Below are 20529 nucleotides of genomic sequence, written 5' to 3' on the forward strand. Positions count from 1 at the left end.
GGTTCTGCTACCAGAAGTAGCAGCTTCTGTGCTGTCAAAAACCAGCTTGCTCCTTGGATCGGCTGGTGTCCACAGTGGGCCCAGTTTGGTTCAGAATCATATGCTCCATCACCTTGTAGTTGATGCACAAGACGGATATTGGTCTATAATTAGAAGGTGATCTGTAGGTTTTCCAGGCTCTAAGGGTGCAATGACCTTGGCTTCTCTCCACACACAAGGGATTTCATTGTTCTTCAGGATGTTGGTGAAAAGCTGCACCATCCATTTCCATGTAAGTGGACCCAGGACATATGAACTCAGGATAGATACCATCTTTTCCCAATTTTGTGGCTGCAATGGTGGCATCGATCTTCTTACTTGTGTCCAGACCACTGGGACGATGGAGTGGACGTGGACAACACCTGCCGAAGTTGATGCTGGACTTGTCTTCGATACTGTTTGTTCATAGGCTGTTTTGTTGTCCACTAAATTTTAGCAGTGGTGGCACTGTCTTTCACCTGCAGGCTAGTGACATATGTGGGATTTGCAGCCCCCAGGTGTGTCAGCAGATGCCAGGTGCATCTGCTCGAGTGTGTGAAGTTTAGACCTTCTACACATTCATGCCACCATTTCCCCCTTACTGCATCCAGTGACGCCAGGAGGGCTTTTCCAGTTTCTGTGTCTCTACATTTGTCATATTTGTGGAGGAGCTTTTGGTTCTCTGAAGTTCAGCCTGGAATGTATGATGACCTGTGTCCCAGGGGCGTGTTCTTCTTTGTAATGGAGATTAGGAGTGCAGTAAAACAGTCAAACATCTTTGGTGCGGGGGGAGTGCAGGAGATTGTGTCCTAGTGAAAATGGCACAGTCTACTCTTTTGATGTTCCAGCGCTGCGCCGATTTTGAGTAGACAACTGGGATTTGAATGCCAATATGGGTCAGTATTGGTCTATGTTGGCTGTTTGGGAAGTTATCAAGGATGATCCATGATGTGGGTATTGGTGTGCCTGAATCGTCTTTAGGCACACCAATAAGATCATAAGATCAGGGCAGTATTCTCTGCCCCATCTTGCAGAATGGAAAGTGATGCGCTGTTTTGCATCAAAAAGGAGGAACATATCATTTGCTTGCTGCATAGCCCCATTGTATGTGGTGACTATTAAAGTCGTGCACAAATACAGCAGGATCCTATGCATTCAGTCGAGCTGGTTGAGGCCACTGTGCACCAGTTGGTTTATATACATGAACGATGGTTAGCTTGTCGATGCACATGGAAATTGTAGTTGTTTCTTTTGAGTGCTATAGGAAGTAGAACCATATATTAAGTTGATCTCCTGCTTTATGTAAATTGCCAACCAATATTTTGGATGGTAATTGCTGGCTAGGAATGTATAGCCATTGATTTTGTATTTATGGACTTTTTCTTAATTTGCGACATGGATCCCCTGGAAGACAAGGCCATCGATGTTGGTCATTTTCAGTATTTTTTCCCGGTTGTCACACTACGACTGAGAGAGGCCTTCAACAGGTAGATCTTTTCTGCAAGTTCGATCTGCCTAGTATGTTGTCCCTGAAAAAATTGCCTTATTTTGTTGCTCTTTTCACCAGGAAGATGATAACTTTTACACGGTCCATCCTATTAAGTGGGAAACCGCGACTAAGGTCATCAGACCAGTGACTGAAAATCAACTGTTGACCTCCCAGGAAAACGGCAAGAACTCTCAAGTTAAATGAGAATAAAGGGCAAGTTTTCAAACAAATTAGGTGCACAATTCAGTATCAAAACTGCATATGCAATTATATAATTTTACACGCAAAGAGAGTAAATACATTTACAAAAAAGCAACTGAGCATTTTCTGCAAATGGCAGAAAAAAACAGCGATCCTAAAAGTGCCCTTTGTCATTTTTGCCCACAAGCAATATTGAATGCAACAGCAACTTTATGAACCTAAGTTTAGTTTACTTTACAGTATAAAGGCTATTTTATACTATTTGATACAGCAACCCTTTCACTGTAATCAGTGGGAGATCTATTGTGGACTGAAGGTACCATATGGCTCTAATTTTGAAAATCTGCCCATGGATCACAATTAAAAATGCACCTAAATCCTCTTCACAGAATGAGTTTTACATCTCTGTAGTAAAATATTTACCATTTTGTCTTCTAGTTCTACATATTAAAAATTTATGTTTATAGAATTACAAATGATATTTTAGCAATATTAACAAAACTGTAATTTCAACAGCAGATGTTCAGCAAGCAAAGAGAGCTGGAGCAAAATTTCCTTAAAAGATTTGTTTATGTGCAGTGTATAATAAATTTAGAGACCAGGAATTTTGAAAATGATATGAAATCCTCTTTTTTTTAAAGAAAGAATGTTTCAAAGAAAGTACCTTTTTTTAGCTACAAAGAGAAGATATTAAGTCTTTCTTCATATGCTGTTTCGTTAAAAAAAACCTATTGCCCCAGAGACGTGAGCATAAACATGATACTGGCAATATCGGTAATCATATAATCTCCCGAGTGCAGCAGAATCTGTAACCTATCTGGTTTACACAGTGCTAGCCATCTCCCCATTGTTTTCTCAGTAACAAAACTTTAAAGCTCACTTTGCTTGTATCCAGACATATATGGTAAAAATAATTTTACATACTTCCAATGGGATCTTGATAATAAATATTACAGAAGTACACAAAAAGATCTTACCTGCCACAGATACAAGTGTAAGAAGTATGGCGCATGCCACCACGAGTATAGCAATAATGCTGAAACAGGCTGCAAATAAAAAAAAAAAAAGCAGTAATTAATAATTTATTCAGAAACAACACAAAGCAAGCAAGAAAGCAAGCAAGACTGCACTGAAGTGAGACTTGTGTGTGCAAGTCTCCCTACTACCTGACAAACATCGCCCTGAATTTCTGCTCAATTTAACACTCAAATTAACCTACATTCTCTCAACTCAGCCAGTTTGTGTATTTTTCATGATGTACCTGTCATCAAGCCTGGTATGAAACTTTGCAACAGAAAAATACTGAAACTGCAGCGAAGCACGTTTAATTTCTGAAGAATGGTAAATTGCTCTCCTTAGTAACTCAGCACAGAAAAACAACTTTGGAATACACTGGTTTATCTGACCTTAGAACCAACTAGCTAATAAATAGTTAAAGAATCAAAGGCTGAAAACAATTGTTAAACTGCCTGGGTCTGAGATTACAGAGTTGAATAAAATACCTCCTGTTGCATGTCTGAAGCACCAACTACAAATACAATCCACATTTGTTGCAAACCTCCACCTTAATATTTTCCAGAAAGGAAATGCAACTTCCCAGATAGGCTGGCTCTGTCCACCAACAGGAGCCTACCTAAACAAAGATAAAGGAGTCTTTTCTGGAGTGGAATGAGGGGTCCCACTGGGAAAGATGATCCAAGGCTAGCCCAAGCCTTTTCGAAATTTCAGAGTTTCAGGTTTGCACACCACTGAATTGGCTTTGACACCTACAGATGGTCCCTGCTATTGCAGGTTGATGCAAACTCGCAGTGTGTGTGGGAACCTGCATGACAGCTGCCCATGCTGTACCTGTTCTCTAGATAAAAAGACTTAATTGTCCCACAATCCGGCACATTTTACTAGTTACACAATCCACAGTAAGCTTAACAGGAAAAAAAGCGTGTGCTGTATTACACACTGAAAACATGAAACTACTTATTTTCACTTAAATACTGCAAAAAGAAAAGGAGTACTTGTGGCACCTTAGAGACTAACCAATTTATTTGAGCATAAGCTTTCGTGAGCTACACTTACAGCTAAGTGAGCTGTAGCTCACGAAAGATTATGCTCAAATAAATTGGTTAGTCTCTAAGGTGCCACAAGTACTCCTTTTCTTTTTGCGAATACAGACTAACACGGCTGTTACTCTGAAACCTGTTAAATACCTGAGTTATCTTACCTTAACTTATACCTTAAATACGCTTAAATACCTCAGTTATCTTACCATTCAAATGTGAGCAACAAAATAAAGATCTGGATCTCAACACCAAGACTAGATGGTGGTAAATAAGAGCCAGATAAGGAAATATTACAAAAATGCTTGCTTTATATATATAAAATAATGCATTCTGGAAGTTTATTCTCTTTGCAGCACTGTCCTCCTGGGGGAGCTATTTAGCCTTGAAAGCACAACAGCATTTTCATCTTCACAAATATTGCACTGTAAAAGTCCTTTGCACATGAGGGCAGACGCGCCCAGAGCACAATCACTACAGGATTAGGTGCTATAAGAGTTAAGCACATATCACGGACCCTTTTATTCTTTGTGAAATATGCTCTAATTACAATCCAATTCCCTTTAATATTGAATGGATTCAGAAAACTCATTTGTTGTAATACCAAAATCATTTCATTAACACAGGGTGATACTGGTGCCATTCAAACTTCAGAGATGTTATGATTTTGTCCTTTTGTAATAGCAGTCCACAGAACACAATGTTCATTCTTTGAAGGACATTAAGAGTATTACTTAAACAACCATAGAGTCAAAATATATTTCAAAAACTTCCCAAAGGGATAATTAATTGAAAAGATATACACCAAACCTCCCAAATTAAGGAAATGAACACAAAGGAAATGAAATGAAAGGAAATGAAAATAGAATTATATCTCTAAGGACTAAATCCTGACTTTTCAGGGAGATGGATTTTATATGATTTTTCCTCATCTTTAATTACAATGATTTTACTAGTTTTGGATTACTCTGGAAATTTAGAAGTGTGCAAAGAGAAAGTCAGAGAAGAGGATAGCAGTACAGGAGTCTGGGGGACACTCTGAAATTAAGAGATGGGATAACAAGCGCTCCACTAACTTTTGCAACTGGATGCTATCAATCTTCCATTTAGCAGTCACACACATTCTGTTTCCACTATCACTTCACTTTATGGATCTCTGTTTCTTTCCATTTGCAAATTCTAGATTTCTGTCTCCATAACACATTTGCATATAGAAGTCTATTATTACAGGCATCGTGAACATGCCCCCAAGCATTTTGTCAAGCATCTTATATTTGTATGTATGTATAATAATGCTGTATTTAAGTAGCTTTCAGTGTTTTTTATAAACCCCTACATAGTATTTAAGTGACTGAGTAAAATATTTCCTAGTCTCAGAAGCTTTCAGTAACCTTCTAAAGTGCTTTAAAAATGAAATAATGAAAGCTGTAAACTTCCTTCTATCTTTGGTGATATAAAGATAGCAGGGCTTATTTTTCAATATGACAAATGACCACATATTCATAAAGCTGGAACTTATATGAAACTTCATGCAGTAATGTAATTGTTACCTTTTGCAGCATTCCCAGATCAGCAATTAAAGGTAGTAAAATAAGTTAAGAGATGCTGCATATAATCTACCTTTTGTCTGAACTTCCCATTTTCTTTTTCCAAAAATGGTTACATTGGTTGTTTCACATGTTATGGATTTATTTTGAAAAAGAAAAATTAAAAAGGCGTTGTTAATGCGATTGAGCCAGGGATAGTATATCTTTACTGGGTAATGTGTTTTCCCACTAGAGACCAGAGTAAAATTATTCACATTATTGTATCGTTACTTTCTCAGTCAAGTGATTCATTATAAATTATGTGCTAACGTGGTTGCTATCAAAAAAGTCAACATTTGCCAATGGTGTGGCACCTGAATTTCCAGAGTTATTTCTTATTGCAAGTACAAGATATAACTGTAGTATTTCAGATACCACTGCTGGCAAATGCTGGCTTTTTCAAGTTAACAACCGTGTCCAGCATCTTAAAAGTGGCCTATATCACTCTGGGTGAAATCCCGGCTCCATTACAGTCAATGGGAGTTTGAGCCAAGATTTCACGCTGTGTGTTGTAGTTTCTGTAAGAATTTTGCATTGAACAATGCAGCTTATAGTTATATGAAACAGAATATATTTTTCTGAGTAATACATTTGATGGATCTTCATGGCATTCTCCAAGTGCAATGCAAAAGTTAAGGGAGTGAAATACTGCAAGTTGGACATATGACTTAGGGCTTGTCTACACTTAACAGAGGATTGATGCTGTGGTGATCAATGCATCGAAGGTCAATTTAGCGGGTCTTCACTAGACCCGCTAAATCGACCACCAATCGCTCTCTCGTCGACTCCTGTACTCCACCTGATCGAGAAGAGTAAGGGGAGTCACTATTCACGTAACTCAAATTGCGTAGCTTAGATTGACTTTTCCCTTTAGTGTAGACAAGGCCTAAATCTGGAAATCCATATGCAGTTATATTAGAAACACTGTGTCTGGCATTTAGGCTGGCCGCTTTTTTGACTGGCTGCTATGTATGTTTAATATGGTTTTATGTTGGATCTGGATCATCTGTCTAAGAATTTCTAATGCATGCATCACAGGTGCAAGCAGTTGGCACTTCTTTTTGAACTCCCCTTTTATGTTTCATTGATAGTATTTCCAGTTTAGGGTATATGTATTTTTTGTCACCATGCGCACTATGTCTTCATGGTGTATACAGATCAGTCATTGGTCTATTTACATCAGATGTTACCCTGTTTATCCACAAAGTTCTTTTGAACTTGTATGTTTTTTTTTACTGCTTTGAAACCACAATTAATTTTTTAAAAGAGCACATACCATCAGGTAATTTTCATTCGAAATTCAGCTTCTTAAAATTATTATAACTGGTGGAAAGTCTGGAGTTTAAAGAGAATTTTAAAAACTGACCTCTTTGTCATTGATTTAAAAAAGGGCAAACATTAGCCCCTATTTTATTACAGCTGAAGAAAATCTAAAGTTTTAGCTCACTCTTTCTTAAATCTGAAGCATCAGGTAATCTTATTCCCACAGCTATGCCTATTCTTGATTACTTTATTGACAATGCTAATTTAAGGGACAAGAACATTTATCTCCCAAAAAATGTTAGGTTTTGAGCCACTGGAAATAATAGAGAAGCACTGTCACAGCTACAGGGTGAACTGTGCCTTAGAGAGAGTTTTCCAATAAACAGCTTTTCTATTATTTTCTTCAGGACTCTTATCTGAGCCATTGTTTCATTTCCTGTTGGCTTCTTTCTTAACAGCCTTGTTTGATTTAACTCCTGGCATTCAGATAGGTTAATATCAAACAGATAACTTAAGGAGCATCTGATGTTTATAAAAAATACTACACAACTCTCTCAGTCTCTACAAGCACATACCAGTATTTTCAATATCCTAAGTGGTTATTGCATATAAGTAGAGCTGAACCGCCAAAAATTGTCAGAAAATAAAAAAAACTCTGATTTTTTAAGGGTCTTTCAAACTATTTTAATGTAAAGTCTACTTTGGATTGTCTTTTCTGTAAACAAATGACTAGAATCTGTCTTAGCATATTTTATACTTGCTGCATTTGTGTTTTTATGGCAATCCTTAGGTGGGTAGGGTTTCTAATGCAGTATCTTACACGTTGGAAATTCTAATGGGATCTCTTGACCAGGAAAAAGGAAACCAAATAAGGTATGAGTTTAATTTTAACATAGCTTCATTTAATAGCTTGCATACATAGAATAAAGGAGCAAAGTCCAGGAGTATTATCAATATTCATTAACTACTTTTTTCACTTTTCTCTTCTTTTGACATCTTCCTCTTCGTAATATACGAACTATCCCCACACATTCAGTAACGTATAGTATTTATTTCCCAGAAAGAAGTGAACGCTTTATGGGCTGAACAAAGAATATGTTATTTATGATTCTTATCAAGGGTGTTCTTTTTAACAGATAATGGATATGTAGAAGAGAGCAATACGCTATACCTCTCAACTAGTCACTTTCGAGTCTAGATATTTTTGGACTAAGAAACTACTACTTCTACTTCTAAATCACATCAAACAAATAAAATCTTTTGAGTCTAGTCTAACAATCGGTACCATCTATAATTATATCTAGTAAAATAGGATGGGAGAGAGAAAAAATATAAGGGACAGAGTGCAGAAAGTAGAGCCCTTTGTTACTTTTTCTATCAAGAATTTAACTCCAATTTCTATTATTTTGACAGATACATGACAGTGCTTCTTATGCTTGACTTCCACTGAGCCAAAGTCTGATTCAGTCGTCAAGATAGTTTATTTAATGCTGCAATTGAGTTAACACACTTGGGTAAGTACAGAGAAAATTTTTTATCCAAAATGAAAGAAACCAATGATGCTGCATTGGCTTAAGTGAGATTCTTCAGTAAATACACAGATCTTGTACTGCAATGCACACATATTTCTCATTCATTTCTACTGCTTTTCAGATGCCAAGTGCTTTGTTATCGCAACCTTCTGTGCTATGTACAATGGACAACTCCCATGGGTTTTTCAGGCAACCTCAAAATTAGCCGAACATTTTCCACTCCCCTCCCCATTTTTATATGAGCAATTGGGGTTATGGCCCTCAGCATGTACTCATTTTTTAGGACTTGGGGGATAAAGGGAAAAGTACCCAACTTTCCCTTAGCGATAATGCTAATGCTTACAAATGTGCTTAACTTTAAATTATGAACTTAAACCTCGCTTTGATTTTTAGTTTTCTATGTGAAATTGAAAAGCCTGACATTTTCCTTCTGGCCTCAAATCCTTCCTACCCTGCAGATTCTTTTCTCTATTTTGAAGGAAAAGTACAAAATAAGCAAAACAGAATCCCCACACAATCCGCCCCCAACACACACCCTACCCCGCCAAAATTAAATTGTCACCTACTTTAAGTGAGTATTAACGGGGCCTCTGTCCATATTTCTTCTTCCCTGTGCTCTTCACCCTCCAAAATATCCCTTTCTACCCTCAGGCTTCCACCCTTTAGTACCTGCTATTGATCTGACACCCTGGAGTGGGTGGTCACTCAGAGAAGGGAGAAGAGTCTTAGCTGCCAGCCTTCTGCCCCTCTCCTTTCTACCTCTCCTCCTGTCTCCCCCCATCCTTATAGCCAGAAGCATACAGCCCTTAGAGGCTGGTAGAAGGCAAAGATTTAAAGAAATCAAAACAACTTCCTGGTGTCTGGCCAGAAATGTGAAGAAACCATCAGGTGAACCAAATCTGGAGAATAGTGCTACAAGTCTGAGGGTGAAATCCTGTCCCCTGTTCCCATTAAAGTCAATGGCAAAAATCCCATCAATTTTAGTAGGGCCAGGATTTCACCCTACATCTTCACTCAACACACAGTTCTCGGTCTTAGTCAGGCACTCAGAAAACAAAGAAATGCATCATCCACATCTTTAAAAAACAAGATGAAACAGAGTGTTATCAGCCTTCTGATGCCACTACGGCCCAAAGAACTTTACAGAGTCTCCTGGACAGGAGAGGCACCAGAGTACGAGCGTGACCTGGGGGTGAATAAACAGCTACTCAACATCCCCCTCCAAGAGCTTCCTGGAAGGATGGAATAGAACACAGAACAATCTGGTTTGCTACTTCCAGATTCTGGAGTCATTTCAACAAATCGTCTTGCTCAGTGGTAGTTTAGGAATTCATTTTAAGATGATGTATCAGTATGGTGTAGCAGGCATAAACTAACACACAGGGCCAGATTTTCCAAAACTGGTTTCCCTTTTTTGTGCTGCAATTGGCAGCCACAATTTTGATCATTTAGACATTTAAGTACCTACAGATAAGGTGCTTACAGAAGCCTAAATAGTCTATACTTTTGCATCCACGGTTACCAATGGGTGCAATTTATCTATTGTATCTGAAGTATTTTTAAGGCACTCACCACCATAAATATGTAGAATTACAGACACAAAAATGAAAGCTCCAGTTAAAGTCTGGCAGATAATCAGTATCAATGAGTACACACATTTTTTTGAAAAGTACCTCATTCTCTACCCTGAGATATGAGCATAAACAGCATACACAACCAAGAATTAGCAACAGAAAGCTTCATAAGTAAAGGGCAATTTTCTTAATTGTCCAGGTTAAGATGGGACTCTTATTGGCTATCTGGGGCTAACTAGCTACTCAGATTTAGTTGACAAACTCAGTCTCATTTGACTTTTAATACGCTGGTGTATCTTTTCAGTTTTGTATACGATGTGCAAAGAAGTTTTTTCATACAGAAATGTTATACATAAACTAGTTGGAAGAAATAGTCAGTGAAATTAAAAGAAAGAAACCATCGTGTCCACAAACAGTGAGCTCAAGGCCGATGAAGAAATTAGTACTAACTATTCTGAAGAGTGAAGCTTTATCCTATAGCTCCGTGGCAAATATACCTAACAATTTTGTGAATGAAGCAATACTATTTCAATGTCCTGCATGATATCAGAAATTGCTGTTATGTATAGTCCTCTTCCTGATGGGGTGGTAAGCTTTGCAATTTACTACACGATCAGCAAGAGGACTATACACAACATTATTAACATTGCTACAGCTTAATTTCTCAAATCCAATCACTTGTAATTTGAACTTCCTCTAATGAAAAAGCTTCTTATAAATTTAAGATCTGAGCTGGATGGTGTGTGTGCATGCATGCACGCTCAAATTTCTAAATTTCACTCTCACTTTTGAGATTTTTAGTGCCAGTCAAGAAAAAAAGATAAGAGATTGTTCCTCAGACTATGTTTTAATATCCTGGAAAACTTGAAGCAAAAAGGACTGGTCAAACTCAGGGACTGATTCTTGATTTCAGTGCGGCTGTTTGAGGAGTAAGGGGATGCTTGAGTTGAGTAAAGGTACCAGAATTAGAACCGTAGTAAGTAGGCATGAAATATAATTGGTTGCATGTCAAATGAACCATAAACAGAACATACATTCCAAAGGAGGAATATAATAGCACTGAAGATGTGAATTTCAAGAGTAAGAAACAAAAATGACTCTACAGCATCTGCTTTATTTCCAAATATTGTTTCCTGTTGATTTTCCAAGAAGTTGTACCACCGTTCTTGCACTCTATCCCCAAAACAGATGGATACCCATCCACAGTTCAGGAAAGGAACAAAAAGTGAAATTACCAAAAAGATTAAGAAAAAAGTAATTTATGAATGACAATGCCTGACAGGTGCAAAACAGAATACAAGACAATAGGATTGTGGGCTTTTAAGATCACAAGGGAGCTAACCATACCATGACATCTGTTTCACCAGGGATTAATACCACCTGGAAATAAGAAACAAGGAGAAAGTCCATAAATAATACAAAATCCAGCACTGTCACAAATGTCATGTATTATTTGTGATCATCGAAGGTAAATGATATTCTTAGTTTAAGAATGGAGTTACTTAGCTGAGGCGTAACTAGCATATTAATTGGATAATTGGAAATTATAAATTGTCTGTCTTATGTTAAGAACAATTTAATAGATGAGAAGACATTGGCTGATATTTCTTTGATCTTTTTTGATTAAACTACTCATCTTCCTGGATTTCCCAATGGTATTTGGGAACATACAAAGAATGAATACATTTTGGGTGAGAACAGGGATAAAGAGATCCCATTTTTTGCTAACTGCATTTTGACAGATTATGCTTAAATTTTCTAGTTAACTTTTTTGTTTGTTTGTTTCACCATATTATATTGATAGAGGTCATCCAAACAACTCTTCTTGAGTTTAAATTTAACCTCCTGTTTTTAGCTGTACCAGGGGTGGGAAAATGCAATTACAGCCAAAACTTTTTAAGAAGTTCTCTAACTTTCCTCCAAGTACTGCAGATTTCATAGAACTATGAATTTTGTGAAAACTTCCTTCACCCGCCTATCAAAATTAGACAAATATTCATTTTCATGGAGCTGTAGCTGAAGCCTGGAAATGAAAACAATGAGCGTGAAAAGTATAACCTCCTATGGTACTTCTTGTTCTTCAGAAACATTATTATAATAAAAAGTCCGGGGTGGGAGAACATGTCCTCTTCATTTCCTGTGCGGGTTCCATAGTGCTCAAGGATTCTATAGTAGTTACTGTCTTGCCTGCACACCTGAAGCTGACCTACCTACGCAGTTATCTATCTGCTGCATTTAAATAGATAACGAACAGCACCACAATATCTCATTGCTACTCAGTACATTGTTACTTTCCATTCATTTAGAAGCTGTGAAGCCTTGGACCAAAGATCCATTATTACGGCTATCATGTAAGAGTCTGAATCTGGAAGAGAACATAAGCTGTGAGGGTCCTGTGTTTCCAAAAACATAACATGGATCTGGAAATGACACATGTAAAACAGGAAGAAAGTGAAACCTCTTATTTGAAAGCATTTTGTTTATAGAACTGTTTTTAAACAACCACCTCATGTTCTGTGCTTAATGAATCACAGAGGAAGTGTCAGATTCTTACTGCAAACTGTAACAGTTTCACTTCAAAAACAACAAACCTTCCAAACTCCTTGGAGGTTTCAGTTTGAGGGGCAGGTTTCTAACGGGAAAGCTGGAAAACTCAGCTGGACTTCAGTTTCAGCTCAGTGAGATTGTGGCACAGTGAGGGGAGGACAGACCCCTTTGAAGCACTGCCTGTTCGTGGGAAGTCATCCAGTGAAGACAACAGTTGTCAACAGTTATCCTCATTGGTAACCTACCTTCTACTGTTATTGAAAACATTGTAACTGTCAGTATAAATGAGATTAAAAGTGTTTGCCATTACAGAAGAGTGATCATTACCAAATTCCACCACATATCTATCACAGTTTCTGGAACTACTTTGAAAATGGTTTTGGCTAATCCACTCTAGCAGCTAAATAATTTCCAATTGAGAGGAATCTGGGATTACGGGGAACACCATCTCTGCTGAAAACCACTTTCAGTAATGGGTCATTTTCCTTGGGCATATGAGCCTTGGAGTTTTCAGTCTTTCGCAAAATAAATATTTAAATACATAGCATAGTAGTCCTTTGTACTATGAAAAGAGTGGTCAACAATAAGGATCTCATTTTGACTTCTTAACCAACTGTAAAAGACGCTGTGTTACAAGCATTAACAGTGATACAAAATTGCAAGTACTATTATGGTCTAATAATTTCACACTTAATCTAATATTATATAAAGAGATGGCATAAGATTTTCTAAGACTCATTGCTCCATTTCTTCTCTAATAATTCTAGATCTCAACTGGCATATTTTAAATTAAATTTTGTAGTTTAAACCTATTTATCAACAGCTAATTAATGAGGTCTAAATCCTTTGATGACAGAATGATTAAACAGCATTTTAACTAATCCATCTTTAATTAAAATGCTGCCAGCAAACCATTTCTGAATGTATATAAAGGACACATTTATAGATGCTCACTCTTTAAATATGCATTATGTAAAGCCAATAATTAGAAGAACTCATGATTTCAATTATATTTTAATTACTGTTACATATAAAACATGCTTTAATAGATGTAGTGCAATACATTTTCTTTCTTTATGACTCACTAATCATTCCTATTGGGGTGACAACCAAATAAAAGGAAGTTTAATATATGCACTAGTACACGAATCTTGTTTTAGGTTTGAGCCAATTCTCTCTACATTTTTTCTTTCCAGAAACAAGGTACTTAATTATCTCTAAACCTAAAATACAAACGAATCCTCATAAATCCCTATTAAAAACCATAAAAGTGAATTAGATATAACTGGCCATAAATATAAGAAAATAGGGATAAATGCATTTATACCAGAGGTGGGAAAACTACGGCCCGTGGTACTGTCCTGCCCGGCCCTTGAGCTCCTGGCCGGGGAGGCTAGCCCCCCGGCCTCTCCCCTGCTGTCCCCCTCCCCCGCAGCCACGATGATGCGTGGGCAGCACTCTGGGTGGTGGAGCTGCGTGCTCCTGATGGACAGAGCGGTAGCGTGTCTAGCTCTGGCCGGGCAGCGCGGATGCCAGACATGCTACTCTAAGCAGCATGGTAAGGGGGCTAGGGCCGGGGAGTCAGATAAGGGGCGGGGAGTCAGGGGAAAGGGGTGTGGATAGGGGTCAGGGGATGGGGAACAGGGGGTGGGACGGGTGTGGGGTCCCAGGGGGAGCCTGTCAGGGGTGTGGATAGTGGTCGGGGCAGTCAGGGGACTGGGAGCAGGGGGGTTTGGATGGTGGGTGTGGCCCAGGGGGTGGTTAGGGGCAGAGGGTCCTGGGAGGGGGTGGTCAGGGGACAAGGAATGGGGGGGTTGGATGGGTCGGGAGTTCTGAGGGGGGCGGGAAGTGGGAGGGGGAAGATAGGGGGCAGGGGCCAGGCTGTTTTGGGGGGTAGGGGCCAGGCTGCTTGCAGGGGCACAGCCTTCCCTACCTGGCCCTCCATACAGTTTCACAACTCCGATGTGGCCCTCGGGCCAAAAAGTTTTCCCACCCTGATTTATACCTATTATTAAAATGGAATTTTCCTAGAGCTTCCTAAACTGGTGTAACACTGGTGGTACTTAAATAAGGTGACCTCTCTGTCTTCAGAATTCATCTAGTTAGAAAATTATCCTGAATACTGCAGATACTTTTCACAGTCTAAGGCAATTGGGAAGTTAAAAACAACAACAATCCAACACTGTGGGTATGTCTAAACTTCAATTATAAACCTGCTGCTGGCCCATGCCAGCTGACTCGGGCTCACAGGTCTTGGGCTAAGGGATTGTTTAATTGTGGTGTAGACATTCGGGCTTGGGCTGGAGCCCAGGCTCTAGGACCCTGCAAGATGGGAGTATCCTAAAGCTTGTGCTGCAGCCCAAGCTCGAATGTCTATACTGTATACAATTAAACAGCCCCTTAGCCCAAGACCTGTGACCACAAATCAGCTGGCATGGGCCAGCTGTGAGTTAATAATAATAGTATAGACATACCCTGTATAGATACCATGGTTTGTATATAGAAGAGCCTTCACTTATTTTATTGCTTGTAAACTCACCTGACTATTGCCACTTGGTTTACAGGGGAAAGCTGATGCCAGCATATGCTGAGATGTCTACTAACAATAATCGTTATTCTCTCTCTACAGGAGCTCTTACTTCAAAATGTATGTTAGTACTATCGGAAGTACTTGCTGTGCCACAATCAATTTCCCATATGAAAAATAATAAAACTTTATTATGAGCTGGCCAGGCAGGAATAAGGGAAAATCTCTTCTGTCAACACCTCTTTCTGCTGGGTGTGGTCAGAGTGGAAGGTAAGGTAGGGAGGAAGGCTTCCTCACCCTCCCTTCAGCATGCCCGTGACCCTCATGATGAAGAGAGTGCCACCAAGCTGCTTCGCCCTTCTTTGTCTCACATCCTCAACCTGCCGTTGACAGGGCATTATCAGTGACCCTTTCCCCCTCCCCTCCTGGCAACAGCTGCTGTCCTGACCTTCCTGTGGTTGTGTTATGTTTGGTGCCCGATTTTGTGGTTCTGGCTGAAGGTTTTGGGTGATCATTTTTGAGGAGTTAGGAAAACATTCCCCACTGCCTCCCATAATGCAAAACTGGAACAGAGTGCATTTTTTAAATTCTCAGCAGCCAGAAGGTCTGGTGTTCTTGGCTATGAGCATGTACGACAATGCTCCTTGGTTGGCTGTCAGCAGGGGGACTGAACCTTGGACCTCTGGACTGAAAAAGCACAAGCCTCTTCTGCCTGAGCTAAAAGACCCAGCTCTGTTCGCTCAAAGTCTGCAGCAAATCCGAAACTCATCTGATCCAGCCACTGGGGATGGGAGCAGAGAAAACACCACAGTGTGTAAGAAAGGTGACACAGGCTCATCTTGAACATTTGCTGGAGTCCAGTGGAGTTTCCAAGGACCACCTAGCAAACTGAATAAATTCAGGAAGCTTGGAGCGTGGCATGTGATGGAGGGTTAGTATAGGGGATTCAACTACCTAGTGCAGATAGTGGCCTGAAATGTTTGCATGAGAAGGGGAGGGACTACAATTTGGCTGGAGGACCTTTTCTCTTTATTATGGAAAAGATCAGCTGGATAGCTTTCTTCTTTTGCATGGTGCTAAAAGAAACCTCTTAGCCTGAATGTGGGTCTTGACATGGGGTATCCACACAGGGCAATGTTGGTTACTGTTGGGGCAATTTAACTATTCTAATTCCAGGGTTCACGCACCTAGTCTTTCTGGGTGAAAATATACAATGTAAATATAAAGATTATATTGTTGCTCTTTCAACCCTTTGTCAGGAAGTACTGGTTGCCGTAGTGATTAGACTTACTAGCACCATATTTAAATAAACGTGATCAGTTCCAAAAAGGGCCTTTTCCCCAACAGAAAGTAAAACAAAGGCTGAAAGCTCTTGAGGCTATTTTAGAATAATATTCATTTTTTACCTTGGGGAGGATTTAACTACTTTATCAGTATTTAAATAATTATACATTAATTTTACATCTCCTCTTTACCTGTTTTGATAGTTTTGGATTATTTGGAATTATGAAAAACAGTTCAATAGGCTGGTAGGGATTTTTAGTGAGTAATGCATTATATTTAAAATCTTTCCACCAAATGAGAAACATTAAGGCCTATCTACTTTGTAATTGCTTTTACTGGGTTGAATACTCAGGTCCTGGCATTAACAGATTATATATACTGTAGTACTTTTTCCTGCAGAGCATCGTATTTGTTTAAATTTCAAATTCCTCCTACATCTCCCAATCCTGCAAAGGGATCAATGTGGCCCCTTCCTAGGCTCAGTCACAGTCAGAAAACAGTATTTCATATGAGTTGTCTGAATAATAATTTTTTAAAATGTATTTTTGTTATAAATTACAGAGAATGGAATATCACACTGCAGCATAAAGACAGCAACTGTCTTTTTAGCTTGAAGGAAAACTAAAGCAACTAAACTTAAAACAGTCTTCTGATTCTTTTTGTTCCAGCATCCCTGCCAGAGAAGCCCTCCCACTGACACAGTACTGTCTAAACCGGGAGTTAGGTTGGTATAAACGCGTTGCTTACATGTGTGGATTTTCCACGTCTCTGAGTGACATAGTTATACCAACATAAATTGCTAGTGTAGACCAAGCCTAACAAAGTAATCTTAATTCTAATCTCTGTATTTAGAAAAGTATTTAGAAGGAAATTTGCTTATTTGTAAAATATAGGAATGACCTCCAAATACAATAATGCCTCTAATCCAAATCTTGTATTTGACACATTTTATACAGAAGACACCAGTAAGTGAGCATTTACTTAAGTTGCACAAAGACACTACAGTGATCGGCACTATATAGATTGCTGGATGTTATATTAAGCACAGTATGGGAGACATTTCCCATTCCAAGTATAGCAAATAACACAGCAAAGATGGTTTAGTAAAGATCCATTTTTTAAACAGTCCTAACTATAAGAACACATATTATATGGACGCACAATTCAGCTTTACTTCACTTAGAGGCACAAAGGGGATTCAAATATGTAATAATTCTTTGCAATGGCTTCCAGGAACAGTTTTTAATGCAAATGTAGGATCAGTTATACACTTTTGAACTACACAGCATGCAGGGTAACTGGTCAACTCTGCATAATATTATAATTACATAATCCAGCCTTAAAATTATATGCTATTACTATGAGCATTTTAAGCATTCCGCGACAACCTAGCACATCTGATTAATTACAGTTATTAAATATATTGCTAAACTGTGCTTACTCCAAATAGTTATATCACACAGCAGATTCACAGTGTCAAGATTTTACTGCATTCAATGATTTAAGCTTTGACAAGATGAAACTAATGTGTAAACCTATTGCAGAAAACTGTACAAGTCATCTCTGAATTTGTGCTTGACAGAGAGTCAAAAATTATATTGGTATGCTACCTTATTATCCTTTACTAGCTTCAATACATTAAAAAAACTTCATTGAAATGAACACTATTCTATTAGGACAGAATTAATTAAATTGCCAATGTTCCTGGTTTACCTTCCTGTGTGTTTTAAGTTTCTAGGACTTGGCAAATGCTAACATCTCACAGGCCCCTGAAGGGACAAGTAAAAGGTAAGTAGCTGCATAATCTTATGTATCTCTTGTCCTCTCTTCTCCCATTTTGGCTGTTTTCACTTACCAAGCAAGCTCTTAGAGGCAGGGACAATGCACATTTATGCTCTGAATAAGTAATAATAAAAATGAAAACAAGACATTCCTACAGGACTATCTCCCTCCTTGTAGGGAGCCTTGTTTGTAAAGGTCAGTTTGAGGTTTCAGACTTTGTAATTTAATGTACACTTACGAAACACAGGGAACAGATGCTGAAGTTACAAACTGCTTTATCACAGCATTTAATCAAGAAAATGCTTTACTTTTACATTATTAAAAATGTTTAAATTCAAAGAAAAAAAACCTTCAGATTTACTGTGGATGGCATCTTAATGTTAGCAGCCTGTTAACATTCACACCACTTTTCTCTCTCTTGTCTACCTGTGATATCCCCACACCTTCTCACCATATTTGTTGCTCTTTTTCTCTGCCTTATCTTCCTTCCATTTTTTCTGGACCTAGCCCTCATTTTTTCTTCCTTGTAACCCCTGATGACATCTCTTAAACTTGGTCTGCACTGCAAACCCACATTCTCCTACACACCTCCTCTCTCCTGCCTCCCTTCCTGAACCTCATGTTTGAGGCCCAACTGGAAACCAGAAACAGAAAGGCTATTAAAGGAGTTCCAAATGTCATGTGACCTGAACACTGCAACATCCCTGCTAGAGTTATTGAATTTCATGTGCTGTCAAAGATGGATTGAGATGGCTGAAGCTCTGGACTTTGCTCACTCCAGCCGCAAAGCTTGGTTATAATTACATTAGCTTGGGTTTGCAAACACAGTGCAATCTCGAAACCTTGAAGTCTTAGCTGATGCTATCATAAAAATGCTTCTTATGAACTCAAAAGCACATGGGACTAGTCAATTAAATGCAAAGTGCACAGAGAATTCTGACAAATAGTCAGTTCATTATCCAGCTCATCCCCTCTGTCATTGCCCTTCACTGTTGGGAGATAAACAAGATCCTCTCACTCATGTAGGCTAGAAAAGCAAAAGGACCTGATGGTGTCGTTCCAGAATGATTTAAAAACCTCGGAGCCAAAGCACAGAAATGGCTGGCAACACACTAATCTCCTATATCCATTCCTCAGGTGTCGTCCTGAGGATCTGGTGCAAGACTATGGTCAGTACCACTATCAACCCCAGGAAGCCAACCAGTAATTGCTTCTCATACAGGACCACATCACTCCTCTGCATGTTATACAAACTTATGAGAAAATATTACTGGCAAGGATCATGCCATCTGTAGAAACAATGTGAATGAACAAGTAGGTTTTCGATTATGCCACAGCTGCTCTGACCAAGAACTAAGACTGAGGCCTTAACAGTGAAGACTCAAGATTGGGGCAGCTTTCTTAGACTTATCTGCCACCTATGACACTATTTGGAGGAACAGTCTTCTCTGGAAAGCTAGCAAAGTTATCCTATGCAATGTAATGATAAAAGTCTTCCAAGAAGTTCTGACCAACCATAGGTTTCATGTTTTCCTTGGTGACCAGGTCAGCAGGCCATGCACTCTCAATGATGGCCTTCCACAGGGATCAGTCTTAGCACTGATCTTATTTAATATTTACACCAGCAACCATTTTCACTGAAATTTGTCTATGCTGATGACATTGTTCTGACTACACAGGCATGAGATTTGCCTATCAAATCCTAACCAAGGAAACCCTACTAAGACAGTCATGTTAGTATTCCATCTAAACAATCCAAAGGTTAGGGTGGAACTGTATATGGACTTCTGTGACCAGCTGATAGGATACAATCCCACCCGAAAATATGTTGGTGTGGCATTAGACTGAAGCCTCACATGCCACCAGCACTTGAAAAATATTCATGACACAGTAAAGATGCATGCAAGTCTCATTCAGAAACTGCCAGGAATGATCTGGGGAGCTGATGCAAAAACTCTGCGGACTTCTTCACCGTCTACTATACCACAGAACACTGCTCACCTGTCTGGACACACAGCTTCCACACATCATTTGTCGACTCTCAACTTAACACCATTATGAAGATCATTACACGTACAGTAAAATCAATGCATAACCATGACCTCCCGTACTGGCACATATCTATCCACCCCAAATTCACCCCAACATGACAATCCTTAGGAAGTACCATTGTATTCAATGGAACAAAGAACTTCCAGTACATGAAGACCTGAATAACATACCAAGATACTGACTGAAATCTAGCTTGAAGTGTGTGAGCTCAAAGGGTTAACCCCAAAGATCAATGGTGAGCAAGGTGGAACGTCCTGAACAAACATCTTATTAAGGATGCAACCAAAGAACCCAGGAGCTTTTCACTCCCATGGAAAACATGGTTCACTTCGAATTGCACCTGCATATCACATGGCAGATGCACCTATGTCTTCCATAAACAGAGACTGAGACACGATCTTATTTGGGATTGCAGAAAAACTTCAAATGATGGAATACCTCATCAATGTATGTCTCAAACAATCACATCCTGGTAACATTTTTGCCATCCACTGTGCATTACTTGAGGCAATTAGTTGGATTCCCTACCTAGACTTGAACTTCTAACATTGCTGTTTTTAAGCCACACCAGAAAAAGCATTCCCAACTCCCTCTGTCCCCCACTCTTGCTCCTAGGCGAA

General features: G+C 39.0%; 1 protein-coding gene across 4 annotated transcripts in view; it reads right to left on the minus strand.

Moving 5' to 3' along the window:
- PEPD (peptidase D) overlaps positions 1 to 20529 on the minus strand; it is a 221485-nt gene that overhangs the window by 88028 nt on the left and 112928 nt on the right. For all 4 annotated transcript variants that reach the window (XM_073307882.1, XM_073307881.1, XM_073307880.1 and 1 more), the window contains one exon: positions 2686 to 2754. In XM_073307882.1, the coding sequence (XP_073163983.1) occupies positions 2686 to 2754 (69 nt within the window). The remainder of the gene's footprint in view (positions 1 to 2685; positions 2755 to 20529) is intronic.

Source organism: Lepidochelys kempii, chromosome 12 (genome assembly GCF_965140265.1).
Source record: "Lepidochelys kempii isolate rLepKem1 chromosome 12, rLepKem1.hap2, whole genome shotgun sequence".
Lineage (NCBI taxonomy): Eukaryota > Metazoa > Chordata > Testudines > Cheloniidae > Lepidochelys > Lepidochelys kempii.